At 36.6% G+C, this 15870-nt stretch overlaps 1 protein-coding gene across 5 annotated transcripts in view; it reads right to left on the minus strand.

The window, feature by feature from the left end:
• Positions 1-15870, minus strand: part of TMLHE (trimethyllysine hydroxylase, epsilon) — a 74812-nt gene that overhangs the window by 21074 nt on the left and 37868 nt on the right. For all 5 annotated transcript variants that reach the window (XM_023249394.2, XM_023249395.2, XM_023249392.2 and 2 more), the window contains 2 exons: positions 11013-11292; positions 1092-1211 (listed from right to left, as the gene is read on the minus strand). In XM_023249394.2, coding sequence (XP_023105162.1) covers positions 1092-1211; positions 11013-11292 — 400 coding nt within the window. The remainder of the gene's footprint in view (positions 1-1091; positions 1212-11012; positions 11293-15870) is intronic.

Raw genomic sequence — 15870 nt, forward strand, 5'->3', positions numbered from 1 at the left:
GAGAAAAGGGTTTTTCAGTATTTGAATGTCAACCTCTGTCTAGTTGTTTCTCATCCCATTTCCTCTTTCTTCCTTCTGCACCCCCTAGAATGAGGATGCAGGCTGTTGGGATCTTCATATATTGATAACATTGACAAGGACCCTCTAAAAGCTGCTTTATTCTTCCTCTCCTGAACCAAATATTCTTAAGTTCCAAACTCTTTACGAAAATCTATGTAGCCACAATCAATTGCATATTATCACCCGCTCATATGCTCTTTATAAATGCATATGTACACTCACTTTAGTAGTATCTTTGTGCCTCAGGCTTATCATCTATATATGCAGGAGCAAGATCAATAACAACAAAATAACAACTACAAAGTTACCTCTAATAAGTGGCAAATAGTAGATAAGTTCAGTATGGTATTTATTCATCATGTCACATAATTATCATTTTATTTTTGTGGTGAGAACATTTAAGATCTACTCTCTGTTAGCTACAATGATAATCAGATTACAATATATAACCACTATACACTTTAAATGTATATAATGTTTTATATCAGCTATTAATTTATATAATGTTTTATGTCAACTATATATCAATAAAGGGGAAAAAGTATGGTATATCTTTAGCTCAGCAACTTCTGGTTCTATGTGAAAAAATTTTCATTAATTCCTCCTCTGCACCTTCTTATAAATTGAATTCAAATTCCTGTTAACACCACCCAAAGCAGCTGTGTATAGAATATTGACCTCTTTGCAATATAACTAAATATAAGAAAACTGTGCAATTCCAAAATTAATGGTTAGGCAATACTTTTTTATGTTATTTGTAATTACTTTGACAAAATGTAAATTAAGCAAAATTAAGATCCACTTATGTAGTAAGGTGTATTTTCAATCATTTCAAAAAACTTATTCTTGTAAGTTCTAAGACTGAGCAAGGGTATTTAAAAATGACCATGTTGCTAAGAGAATAAAAAGAAATAGTCATAAACGTCAGCAGCAGATATGATATTGGTTCAAATAGAATGGAAAATGATTAAGAAATTATTCAAGACCATCACATGTAAAGATCCTAATATGGAAAATTCGAATCCACTTACCCACAGGGCTCCTGAAAATAGGCAGTGTCAGTGTGCCGATCCAAAGCCAGCTTGGTGTATGCAGTGTCACCCCTGGAGAAGTCTGAAGTGAAATACCACATCCTCCCATAGATGGTTTCTCTGTCAAATGAAATGAAGAAAGATTTTTAACTATTTGAAATTTTTAATTTTGTCTTTTACAACTCTAATAACTTCTTTAGTTATTCACAAATAACATTAGTTTTTTGGCTCCAGATTTCTGTCCGTAAGGTGTAGATGACCTTTGAACACACCACCAGTCTTAACAATTCTGTAACTGATTAATATTTTAGGAAGTTGGGGGGAAAACTGAAAGAACAGTTGATCCTTGACCAACACAGGTTTGAACTGCATGGATCCACTCGTACATGGATGTTTTTTCAATAAATACATTATTGTAAATATATTTTCTCTTCCTTATGGTTTTCTTTTTTTTTCAAAAAATTTCTTAATGTTTATTTATTTTTGAGAAAGAGAGAGTGCAAGTGGGGAAGGAGCAGACAGAGAGGGAGACACAGAATCTGAAGCAGGCTCCAGGCTCTGAGCTGTCAGCATAGAGCCTGACGCGGGGCTCAAACCCATGAACGGTGAGATCATGACCTGAGCCAAAGTCGGATGCTTAACCAAATGAGCCACCCAAGCTCCCCATGATTGTCTTATTAACATTTTATTTTCTCTAGCTTCCTTTATTGTAAGAATACAGTATATAATACGTATAACATATAGAATACATGTTAATTGTTATTGGTAAAGCTTCGGGTCAACAGTAGGCTATTAGCAGTTAAGTTTTGGGGGAGTCAAAAAGTTATACATGAATTTTCAACATGTGGTGTGGGTGGGGGGGTCAGTTCCCCTAAGCCCCCGCATTGTTCAAGGGTCAACTGTATATTGTTGTTTCAAAGCTTAGGGAACCATTCCTCTTTGTTTATATGCCTACTTTTAATAGCTTTCACATTCAAGGTTCTTTCCTATGCTCACTTTCCTTACATAGAAAAAGATGTCTTTATGCAGATGCTTTTAGAAGTGGTTAATGTAGGTCCTCACCCATCTTTTGGACAGGGAGGAATAAGAAAAAGAGAAGATAGTTTCTGTTAGCAAGTATTTAGTGAGATGCTGTATCACTGTTGCTGTATCTTTCCTTGAGATATACATCATGGGTTTTGATTTTACAATTATTTTCCTGGTGGCTCACATCTGACCAAAGGTCACTTTAATTCTTTACTTTTCAGTGTTCATCTTATTTTCTGAACCCTCAAAGGCCAAACAGGAAACATCCTTTCTCATGGACTATAATCCCTAAAGCCCTCTCAATTTATTTGCAGCACAGGTTCATTACTTGAAAGTTCTTAAAATGTGTTTATAACTAAATGGTTCAAAATGTTGATTATGCTGTACAAGGATAGGGCAAATGACCCAGCACACTATCTGCTACATAATGAGCTATATCTAGCCCTTATCAAGTAAAAGGAAAGTACTAATTATAACAAAGTATGTTTACATCACATTTAATACTACACAAGATCAATCCAAGTACTACATAGAAATGCAGACTGGCAAGTGGAAACAACACTGTATTTAGGATCAGGAAGCCTGACCTATCTGAATTCTAGTATTTTTTAATTAATTACTGAATTGTTATTAGTGAACATATTCTGGTAGCACTGTTATATATACATCACACTATTTTTTTAATTTTTAAATTAAAAATTAAATTAAAAATTTAAATTTAAATTTAAATTCCAGTTGGTTAACATACAGTGTAATATTAGTTTTAGGTGTACACTAGAGTGATTCAACACTTCCATACAACACCCACAGCTCATCATGACAAGTGAACTCCTTAATTGCCACCACCTATTTAACCCTTCCCCCTTCACCTCCTGTCTGGTAACCATCAGTTTGTTCTCTAGAGTTTTTTTCTTCGTTTGCCTCTCTCTCTTTTTACACCTTTGCTCATTCGTCTTGTTTCTTAAATTCCACATATAAGTAAAGTCATATGGCATTTGTCTTTCTCTGACTGACTTATGTAGCTTAGTATTACACTCTCTAATTCCATGCATGTCATTACAAATGGCAGGATTTCATTCTTTTTTTTAATTTAAATTCAAGTTAACATACAGTGTAGTCTTGGCTTCAGGAGTAGAACCCAGTGATTCATCACTTGCATATGACACCCAGTGCTCATCCCAAAAAGGGCCCTCCTTAATGCCCATCATCCATTTAACCCATCCCTCCACCCACCTCCCCTCCACCAACCCTCAGTTTGTTCTCTATAGTTAAGCGTGTATTTCTTGGTTTGCCTATCTTTTCCCCCTATGTTCACCTGTTTTGTTTCTTAAATTCCACGTATGAGTTAAATCATATGGTATCTTTCTCTGACTTATTTTGTTTAGCATAAAACACTCTAGCCCCATCCATGTCATTGCAAATGGCAAGATTTCATTCTTTCTGATGGCTGAGTAATATCCCATTGTATGTACATACCACATCGTTATCCATTCATAAGTTGATGGACATTTGGGGTCTTTCCATAATTTGGCTATATTGGTAATGCTGTTATAAACATCAGGGTGCATGTGTCCCTTTGAGTCAGTGTTTTTTATCCTTTGGGTAAATACCTAGCAGTGCAATTGCTGGGTCATAGGGTAGTTCTATTTTTAATTTTTTTGAGGAACCTCCATACTGTTTTCCAGAGTGCCTGTACCAGTTTGCATTCCCACCAACAGTGCAAAAGGGTTCTCCTTTCTCTGTATTCTCACCAACATTTGTTGTTTCGTGTGTTGTTAGTTTCATCCATTCATTCCAACAGATGTGAGGTGATATCTCATTGTAGTTTTGATTTGCATTTCCCTGTTGATGAGTGATGTTGAGCAACTTTTCAAGTCTCTGTTAGCCAGCTGCACGTTTGCTTTGGAAAAATGTCTACTCATGTCTTCTGCCCATTTCTTGACAAGATTATTTGGTTTTTGTGTGTTGAGTTTGATAAGTTCTTTCTACATTTTTGATACTAACCCCTGATCAGAAATGCCATTTGCAAATATCTTGTCCCATTCTGAACACTGCCTTTTAGTTTTGTTGATCATTTCCTTCACTGTGCAGAAGCTTTTTATCTTGATGAAGTCACAATAGTTCATTTTTGCTTTCATTTCCCTTGCCTCTGGAGACATGTCTAGTAAGAAGTTCCTAAGGCTGAAGTCAAAGAAGTTGCTGCCTCTGTTCTTCTGTAGGATTTTGATGGTTTTCCTGTCTTACATTGAAATCTTTCATCTATTTTGAATTTATTTTTGTGTATGGTATAAGAAAGTGGTCCAGTTTTATTCTTCTGCATGTTGCCGTCCAGTTTGCCCAACACTATTTGTTGAAGAGACTTTTTCTCATCTTTCCTGCTTTGTTGAAGATTAATTGACCATAGAGATGTGGGTTACTTTCTGGGTTTTGTATTCTGTTCTATTGATCTATGTGTTTGTTTTTGTGCCATTACTATACTGTCATGATCACCACAGCTTTGTAATAGAACTTGAAGCCCAGAATTATGATGCCTCCAGCTTTGCTTTTCTTTTTTAAGATTGCTTTCTAATCCCAATAGCTTTGGCTATTTGGGATCTTTTGTGGTTCCATAAAAATTTTAGGATTGTTTGTTCTAGCTCTGTGAAAGATGCTAGTGGTATTTTGATAGGGATTGCATTAAAGGTGTATAATATAGACATTTTAACAATATTTGTTCTTCCAATCCTTAAGCATGGAATGTTTTTCCATTTCTTTGTGTCATCTTCAATTTCTTTCACCAGTGTTTCCTAGTTTTCAGAATAGAGATCTTTTACCTCTTTGGGTAGGCTTATTCCTAGGTATCTTACCTTTTTTGTGTGCAATTTTGTGTGATTCCTTGATTTCTCTTTCTGTTGCTTCATTATTGGAGTATAGAAATGTAACACATTTCTGTATGTTGATTTTATATCCTGTCACTTTACTGAACTTGTGTATCAGTTTTAGCAAATTTTTTGGTGGAATCTTCTGGGTTTTCTATAATAGAGTATCAGGTCATCTGCAAATAGTGAAAGTTTGACTTCTTCCTTGTCTATTTGGATGCCTTTTATTTTTTTATGTTTTCTGATTGCTGAAGCTAAGACTTCCAGTATTATGTTAAGTAACAGTGGTGAGATTGGACATACCTATCTTGTTCCTGACCATAGAGGAAAAGCTCTCAGTTTTTCCCTATTGACGATATTTGCTCTGGGTTTTTCATATATGGCTTTTATTATGTTGAGGTATGTTCCCTCTATCCCTACTTTGTTGAGGGTTTTTTTTTTATTTATCACGAATGGATGTTGTATTTTGTCAAATGCTTTCTCTGCATCTAATGAGAGGGTCATATGGTTCTTATCCTATCTTTTATTAATGTGGTGTCATGTTCATTTATTTGTAAACATTGAACCACCCCTGAAGCCTAGGCATAAATCCCACTTGACCATGGTGAATGATTCTTTTAATGTACTGTAGGATTCGATTTGCTAGTAGTTTGTTGAGAATTTTTGCATCCATATTCATCAGGGAAATTTGCCTGTAGTTCTGTTTTTTAGTGGAGTCTTTGGTTTTGGAATCAGGGTAATGCTGGTCTTATAGAATGAGTTTGGAAGTTTCCCTTCCATTGCTATCTCTTGGAACAGTTTGAAAAGAATAGGTTTTAACCCTTCTTTAAATGAATGTTAGATTTCACCCGTGAAGCCATCTGGCCCTGGACTTTTGTTTGTTGGGAGATTTATTACTGATTCAATTTCTTTTCTGATTATCAGTATGTTCAAGTTTTCTATTTCTTCCTGTTTCAGTTTTGGTTGTTTATGTTTCTAGGAATTAATCCATTTCTTACAGGTTGTCCAATTTGTTGGCATATGGTTTTTCATAATATTTTCTTATAATTGTATTTATGTGGTGTTGGTTGTTATTTCTCCTCCCTAATTTTGATTTAATTTATTTGAGACCAATCTATTTTTTTTTGATAAGACTTGCTAAGTGTGGGGAATAAGTTTTGGAATTCCCTGAGCTTGTACCAATGGGTTAACAAGGCTTACAATGAAAGCATCCAAGATTAGGCAAATAGGGCGAAAGTGCTCCCAGCATAGAACAAGACAGAAAGCTGCTGTCACAGGACTTAAGGTCCAGAATAGGTAAACAGGTAAACAGGGCTATAGACTGCAGCACGGTGAAATTGCCCAGAGCGGAGCTAATTAGCAAAAGAAAAGTGCCTTGTTGATCCTAAGGTAGCCTGCTCTATCTCTCTTATCCTGTAGGCAAGCTAAGATATACAGACGTGGTGCCTTGTGCCTGCTGTAAACCATCTGCTTGGCACCGTGAGTTTGTTTTGTATGGACCCAAACCCCTAACACTGCACATCTTCGAAACCCCTTTTCTATCACACACGGGTTAATGTTACTGTTTCATTGTCTCTTTCTGCACATCCATCACGTTTGTAAGCCTTCTGATCCTAATAAAAACTGAGCAAGGACCCTTATTCGAGGCTCTTGTCACCTCCCGGACATTAACCTCTCTCATATTCAATTCTGCATCCACTCTCTTGCTGGACAAGAGAGAACTCCAGACTCAAAGTCTGCAACAGCTAGGGGGTTATCAATTTTATTAATTTTTTCAAAAAATCAGCTCCTGGTTTCACTGATCTGTTCTACTGTTTTGTTTTGTTTTTTAGTTTCTATATCATTTATTTCTGGTCTAATATTTATTATGTCCCTTTATCTGCTGGCTTTAGGCTTCATCTGTTGTTGTTTTATTGCTGCTTTAGGTGTAAGTTTAGGTTGTTTGAGATTTTTCTTGCTTCTTGATGTAGGCTTGTATTGCTATATATTTCCTTCTTAGGACCACTTTTGCTGAGTTCCAAAGATATTAGAGCATCATGTTTTCATTTTTCATTTGTTTCCATGTATTTTTATATTTCTTCTTTGATTTCCTGGTTAACTCACTCATTGTTTAGTAGCATGCTGTTTAACCCTCATGTGTTTGTGGTCTTTCCAATTTTTTTCTTGTGGCTGACTTCAAGTTTCATAGTGTTGTGGTCATAAAACATACATGGTATGATAAAAGTCTTTTTGTACTTGTTGAGGTCTGTTTTTTGACCTAGTAAGTGGTCTATTCTGGAGAATGTCCCATGTGCATTTGAAAAAACTGTATTGTGCTGCTTTGGGATGAAATGTTCTGAATATATCTATTAAGTCCATCTGGTCCAGTGTATCATTCAAAGCCATTGTTTCCTTGTTGATTTTTTGCTTAATTTGTCCATTGGTGTAAGTGGGGTGTTAAAGTCCCCTACTATTATTGTATTCTTATCAATTAGTTCCTTTATATATGCTATTGTTTATATATTTGCATGCTTCAAGTTGGGGGCATAAATATTTATGATTGTTATATCTTTCTATGGGATAGTCACCTTTATTTTGATATAGTGCCCTTCTTCATTTCTTCTTACAAAGACTTGTTTAAAATCAAGTTTGTCTCATACAAGTTTGGCTATTATGGCTTTCTTTTGATGTCCATTTGCATGATAAATATTTCTCATGTTCAATCTGCAGATGTCTTTAGGTCTAAAATGAATCTCTTATATGTAGCATGCAGATGTGTCTTCTTTTTTTATCCATTCTGACACCCTATGTCTTTTGATTGGAGTGTTTAGTCCACTTACATTCAGAGTGATTACTTATAGATCTGTACTCAATACCATTTTATTACTTGCTTTGTCATTGTGGAGATTTTCTTTGATCCTTTGTTGTCCTTGTCAATTTTGTTCTCTCCTTTCCACTCAAAGAGCCCCCTTTAATATTTCTTGCAGGGTTGGTTTAATGATCACAAACTCCTTTAGTTTTTGTTTTTCTGGGAAAGTCTTTATCTCTCCTCGTATTCTGAATTATAGCCTTGCTGGATAGAGTATTCTTGGCTGCAGGTTTTTCCCATTCAGTACTTTGAACAAATCATGCCATTCTCTCTGGCCTGCCAAATTTCTGTTGAGAAATCTCCAGCTAGCCTTATGGATCTTCCCTTATAAGTTAGGGACTTCTTTTGTCTTGCTGCTTTTGGGATTTTTTTCTTTATCACTATGTTTTGCAAATTTAACTACAATATATCTTGCTGGCCTGCTTTTTTTTCATTTTTATGGGAGTTCTCCGTGCCTCCTGATTCTGGATGTCTCTTTCCTTCTCCAGATTAGGGAAGTGTTCAGCCATTATTTCCTCAAATAAATCTTCCCCCTTTCTCTCTCTTCTTCTGGGACCCCTATGATACAAATATTATTACATTTAATGGAGTCACTGAGTTCCCTAAGTCTATTCTTGTGATCCATCACTCTTCTCTCTTTTGTTCAGATTCATTATTTTCCATAATTCTATCTTGTATATTACTCATTCATTCTTCTGCTTCTTCCATCCTTGTGGTCATTACAACCAGTTGGTTTTGAATCTCAGTTATCACATTTTTCATTTCTGATGGATTGTTTTTTAACTCTTTTATTTTGTGGTAAGGGTCTCCCTGATGTCTCCCATACTTTTCCAACCAGCAAGTATCTTTATGATTGTTGCTTTAAATTCTCCATCAGGCATATTAAATTATGTCTGTCTGTTTCAATTAGACCCCTGGCCATGACCTCTTCTTATTCTTTCTTTGGAGATGAATTCTTGTCTTGGCATTCTGTCTAGGTCTCTGTCTTCTTCTTTGTGTTAGAAAAGTCTGTTAGTTTCTGCTCCTGAGTGTAAATGGCTGTATGAAGAGGTCATATAGCATCCAGAGCCTGGTGCTTTAGGGAGTGTCTTTGATGTGTGTTGTGTGATTCTGCTGCTGTGTTTTGGCTGCTCTCTCCCTCAGGTCAGTTCCTGCAGAGGCTCTTCTTGCATGCAGTGGGGAGTGTTTGCACCTTAGCCAAAGTGTGGTGCATTTTAACTAGGTGTGCTCTGGTCTCCTTGTTAAAAGGGGCCTGATGCTACTTCCACTAGAACTGAAGCCTTGAACAACTCTCTGGTTGGGAGACATGGTGTGGGCAGGGGTTTGTGCTGATCTTCTGGGGGAAGGGGCCTGCTGTGCTGATCCTAGGCACGCTTGCCTGAGAAAAGCAGTACCAGCAGCACAAAGTGTAACTTCGTGTAAGCAGGTTAGTCAGTTTGTGTTGGCACTGTGCTGTTTTCCTGAAGTTGGCTTATGCTGAGGGGCGAGGGAGGAAAATTGTGCCAGCCTGCTCCTTTGTCCCTGTAGAAGGGAGTCCATGCTTCCTGCTCTGAGAAAAGCACCCCCAGAGGAGCAAATAATTTTCCGTTGTGTGTCCTATGTGTTTTTCAGATCACCGTTTTAACACTGTCTCTGAGTCATATGCCTGCTTGGAGCAGCACAGTATACTCTGGGATCTATCTCAGCCAAGCCTGCTGACTTTTAGAACTCCAAAATTTGGGGACCTGCTGTGGCAGGGGCCTGTGCTGGTCCTCTGGGAAAGGGTTTTGCCACACTGAAATGGATACAGTTTGACATGGAAGGGTAGGTGTACCAGAGCACGTGGGTGTGGGATTTGGAGCAAGAAGGCTAAACAGCTAATTTCCCGGTTAGCTACCCTCTGCAGGTATCTCTATGCCTATGCCGAGGGGCGGGAGAGGAAAATGGTGTCATCTTTTGTCCTCAGAAAGGCAATGTCACCTCTCACAGATGTGCTCCAAGAAGAGCGAATAGTCTCTTCTCGTGTGCCTTACTTAGTAGTTCCTCATATCGAGCCATCTATCCCCAGGTTGTTTGCCTGCCTTCTCTCTAGGAGTCAGGCAGTGTCCTCAGGTTTCTATCCCAGTCAAGTCTGGGGACCTCTAAAATTCCAGTCTTTGAGCCCCATTGGTTGCAAAAACTCATGAAAATCAGCCCCTCTTGTTTTCCCGGCCAATGGCTGTGCAGAAGTGATCTCCTTGTGCTTATCCCTGTGTGCTCCACTCTCTCTCACATTTCTCTGCAACCAGGGCCCTCTTCCTCCCACAGCACCTACAGTACGTTTCTCCCCCAAATTGCGTCTCTGCACTTCCTACCTTCCTTGATGTGGCCTCTTCTCTCCCTCTAGTTGTGGTTTGTTCTATCACTCCTCAGGTCAATTTCTTGGGTATTAAGAATGATTTGATAGTTATCTATCTGTGTTTGAGGGACAAGGCAAAGATAGGGTCCTCCTAGTACACCACCATCTCAGCTCTACCCCAAATCCCAGTTCTACTACCTACTAGCAGAACAATACTGGGCAAGCCACCTACTTAATATATGTGGGTCTCAAGTGGCTCAGCAGAACAGGAGATAAAATATACACTTATCATGATTTCTATAATGACCAAAAGAAAATAATGGTGTAAATTTGTTGGTTACGTGCTATATTGTGTAAGGCAGTATTATTAACAACTAGTCTCTGAATCAAGCCTTAGCAATCATAGTAGGTCAAAACTGGATGATCTTTAGACACCATTTTATTCAATCCTCTAATTGTTCAGATGGGAAAATCAAGGCCAAGGGGGTAGAGGTGGAGGTGGAGGGTACAGGTGTGAGTGTAATGGAGTTGCCTATGTTCACACAATCCCCTGATGGTGGAACTCAGAATACTACCTGATTCTCTTTATTCAAAGTTAGTCCTCCTCCTAGTGTACAATGGTACCTGTCACTTTGAGGACCACTAAGCTGAAAAATTTTACAGTGACTTTGAAGTCTTCATCATATTTAACATGTAAGTGTCTTTAGAGATTAGAAATCTGGGCCTCAAATAAAGCACTATAAATGGGAATCACTTTATTCAGACCACAAAATATTCATGATTAAAAACAAGGTGACCATACCCTGTTGTTATTTTACTGGTATTAATGCTCTGGAAATTATTACTATAGATATTAGAAACTAATAAGTTACCTGATCAAGCTGATCCTTTCAGCCAACTTCTCTGTGTGTTCTTGAGTGGGAGGGACATTTTCTACAAATGCAATTCCATACAGCAGAAAATTTTGCAGAAAGTTCTTTAATCCATCATTTGTTTCTAGGAAGCTCTGGAAATCTACAGATGGAACTTGGGCTTGCTGGTAGATTTCAGCATTCCATAAGATTCTAGGCTGGATGACCTTTTGTTTCTGCCCTTCATAGCTGTTTTTCACCAGCCAATCCAAATCATATTTAGTCACATGACCATCTGGCCCTTTTAAGGGAAAAATAAAAGACATTAAAATAATAGTTATAAGTACTGCCAATAATTTACTGGTTAAGAATGTTATTTTTAGCAACCAATTACCCAGTGCTATATTGTTTATGGAACAAAATTAAAACAAGTGCCTAGAATTTTCCTGAGAACAGAAATATTTGTAGGTTGAGTAGTATGAATTAATAAGTGAATGAATGAACAAATACATCTTACCAACTAGAATGGACTAAATGAATTAGGGTAGTTTGACCTAATGATATGACATCAATATAACAGGATAATGATTTCATAAGTGACTTTGCCCACTGTGCCAAAAAAAAAACCCAAAAAGTAAAAAAAAAATCCCCCCCCCCAAATGCTTTAGAAAATCTTCAGTATATGCAAAGGGTATAGCAAGGGGAGTAAAAGGCTTTGCTGGCATCTTATCTTTTCTCTTACTTCTTTTTACTTCTCTTTCTCTGTCTCTGTTTCTCTCTGTTTGGCTTCCCACCCCATGGCAATAAAAGTATCATAAAGAATTTGTAAAGCATAAAACATATGAGAAAGATTTTAAAAATTACCTATATTTACCATTCTACCATGCAGATGAAACCACTGTTAACAGCCTGGCATCATTCCTTCCACTTTTTTCCCATGTACCCTGCCTTTGTAACTTAATATTTTAAGAGTGATTTTATCAATAAAAATTTAAATCTTTGGGACACCTGGGTAGCTCAGTCAGTTGAGCATCCAGCTCTTGATTTTGGCTCAGGACATGATCTCATTCATGCTAATGGGATCGATCCCACGACAGACTCTGTGCTGGCAGTGTGCAGACTACTTGGGATTCTCTCTCTCTTCCCCTCCTTTGCTTGTGCTCGCTCTCACAAAATAAATGAATAAACATTTTAAAATTTTTAAATCTTCATCCTATGATTGTTTCATAAATTCATAGACTCTTAACTATAGAGAAGAAACTGATGGTTCCCAGAAGGGAGGTGGGTGGAGGGATGGGTGAAATAGGTCATGGGGATTAAGAGGGCACTTGTGATGAGCACCGGGTGTTTTATGGAAGCGCTGAATCACTAAATTCTACACCAGAAACTAATATTACACTTTTATGTGAACTAACTGGGATAAAAATAAAACTTAAAAAATGAAATCTTCAAAAAAATTCTTATAATTTGCAGAATATGGACTACCAAGATTTACCTAACCAATTTTCTCTGGAGCATGTAGGGTTTTTTTCTTTCATTTCCTTATTATTTAATAGTGACATCCTTGTTTATAATTCTGATAATTTTCTTAAAATAGGAACACAGAAGGTGGAATTGTTAAATCTGAAGATCTAAACTTTTACGAGTCTTGATGCATTTAAGTTACTTTATTAGAAAGTCTACCAATTTCAGAGTGCCTGGGTGGCTTAGTCAGTTAAGCGTCCAACTCTTTATTTTGGCTCAGGTTATGATCTTACAGTTTGTGAAATTAAGCCCTGCATTTGGCCCTGCACTGACAGTGTGGTGCCTGCTTGTGATTCTCTCTCTCTCTGTCTCTCTCTGCCCCTGCCCTGCTCCTGCTCTTTCTTTCTCAAAATAAATATTTAAAAAATGTTCCCACAGTATTTTTAAAAAGTATACCAATTTCCATTCTCTACAGCAATATATATGTACCTATCAAAATAGAGTATGCTTATTTTTTAAAGATAGTTTTTCCAATTTGGTAGGTAAAGCTCTTATTGTAATAATTTTAATTTATTCATTTACTAATAAGGCCAATAAGAACATTTGTTAGACATTTATATTTGTTAGACATACATCTTTTATTTTTATTTTTAAATTATTATTACTTTATTTCAAGTTTTTATTTAAATTCCAGTTAATTAACATATAATGTAATATTGGTTTCAGGAGTAGAATTTAGTGATCCATCACTTACATACAACACCCAGTGCTCATTGCAATAAGTGCTCTCCTTAATGTCCATTACCCATTTAACCTATCCCCCCATCCACCTCCCCTCCAGCAACCCTCAGTTTGTTGTCTATAGTTAACAATCTAGCTCTTGGTTTGTTTTTCTCTCTCTTTTTCCCTTTGCTTATTTATTTTGTTTCTTAATTTTCACATATGAGTGAAATCATATGGTATTTGTCTTTCTCTGTCTACTTATTTCATTTAGCATAATACTCTCTAGCTCCATCTGTATCATTGCAAATGGCAAGATTTCATTCTTTCTGATGGCTGAGTAATATTCCAGTATGTGTGTGTGTGTGTGTGTGTGTGTGTGTGTGTGTGTATATACATCTTCTTTGTCCATTCATCAGTCAATGGACATTTGAGGTCTTTCTATAATTTGGCTATTGTTGATAGTGCTGCTGTAAACACTGGGATGCATGTGTCCCTTCAAGTCAGTATTTTTGTGTCCTTTGGGTAAATTCCTAAGTGCAAATGCTGGGTCATAGGATAGTTCTATTTTTAATTTTTTTGAGGAACCTCCATACTGTTTTCCAGAGTGGCTGCACCAGTTTGCATTCCCACCAACAGTGTAAGAAGATTCCTCTTTCTCCACATCCTCGCCAGTACCTGTTGTTTCTTGTGTTGTTGATTTTAGCCATTCTGACAGGTGTGAGGTGGTATCTCATTGTAGTCTTGATTTGCATCTCCCTGATGATGAGTGATGTTCAGCATCTTTTCATGTGTCTGTTAGCCATCTGTATAGACATATTTTTTAAATGCAAGGGTTACCAAACTATGGCCCACAGGCCAAATCTGCCTGGCAGTTGTCTTTATCACACCTGTTTTGGAACACATGATACTCACTTGGTTACATATTGAGTATGTCTGCTTTCACCCTACTGCTGAAGAATTGAATAGCTGAACAGTTGTGACAGAGACTGTACAGCTAGCAAAACCTAAAAGTTTTTACTATCTGGCCTTTTACAGAATATTTGCTGACTCATGCTTTAACGATCTGCCTGTTCACTTCTTTCTCACATTTTTCTATTGAAATACTAGTGCTTTTCTTTACAAACTGGCAATAAAATACCTTATACATTAATAGGTTTTCAGTCTCTGTAATGCATGTTGCAAATGTTTTGCATAGAAATAAACCTTTCTATGGCATGGGTTTTTTTTTACTATAGAGAAATCAGTAGTCAAAAGTATTGATTGTAAATATTGTTTCCTCCAAAGCTTTTTTCTTTTCACTTTTTATTTTGAAATAATTATAGATTCACAGGAAGTTGCAAAGAAATGCTTTTATTCAGTAAATAAATTCAGTAGTTGCAGGATACAAAATTAATATACAGAAATCTATTGTGTATCTATACATTAATAATAAAGTAGCAGAAAGAAAAGTTAAGAAAACAATCCCATTTACAATTGAACTGAAAAGAATTAAATACTTAGGAATCAATTTATCCAATGAGATGAAAGGCCTATACTGTGAAAAGTATGAGACATGAATGAAAGAAATTGAACAACAACAACAAAAACCAGAAAGTAATCCAATACTCATGGATTGGAAGAATTAATATTGTTAAAATGTGGATACTACCCAAACCAATCTACAGATTCAATGTAATCCCTATCAAAATACCAACAGTATTTTTCACAGAACTAGAACAAATAATCCTAAAGTTTGTATGAAACCACAAAAGACCCTGAATAGCCAAAGTAATCCTGAGAAAGAAGAGCAAAACTGGAGGTATCACAATCCCAGATTTCAAGATATACCACAAAGTTGTAATAATCAAAACAGTGTGGTACTGGCACAAAATAGACATTTAGATCAATGGAACAGAATAGAGAGCCCAGAAATAAGCTCATGAATATATGGTTAATTAATCTTCAACAAAGGAGGCAAGAATATGCAATGGGAAAAAGACAGTTTCTTTAACAAATGATGTTGGGAAAATTGGAGAGCAACGTGCAAAAAAATGAAACTGGACCACTTTCTTACACCATACACACACACACACACACACACACACACACACACACCAAACTCAGGATGGATTAAAGACCTAAATGTAAGACCTGAAACCATAAAAATCCTAGAAGAGAACAGAGGGAGTAACTTCTTTGTCATCGGCCATAGCAACCTTCTTCTAGATATGTCTCCCAAGGCAAAGGAAATAAAAGCAAAAGTAAACTATTGGGACTACATAAAAATAAAGAGCTTCTGCACAGCAAAGGAAACCATCATCAAAACAAAAAGGCAATCTGGTGAATAGAAGATATTTGCAAATGATATGTCCTATAAGGGGTTAATATCCAAAATATATTAAGAACTAACAAAATTCAACATCAAAAAGCAAATAATCTGATTAAAAACAGAGAACTTGAATAAACATTTTTCCAAGAAGACATCCAGATGGTCAAAAGACACATGAAAAGATGCTCAAAACCTCTCATCATCAAGGAAATGCAAATGAAAACCACAATGAGATATCACCTACACATGTCAGAATGGCTAGCATCAAAAAGATAAGAAATAACAAGTGTTGTCGAAGATGTGGAGAAAAGGGATCACTTATGCAGTGTTGGCAGGAATGTAAATTGATGCAGCCACTGTGGAAAACAGCTTTGTGGTTCCTCA

The sequence above is a fragment of the Felis catus genome, chromosome X (assembly GCF_018350175.1).
Source record: "Felis catus isolate Fca126 chromosome X, F.catus_Fca126_mat1.0, whole genome shotgun sequence".
Lineage (NCBI taxonomy): Eukaryota > Metazoa > Chordata > Mammalia > Carnivora > Felidae > Felis > Felis catus.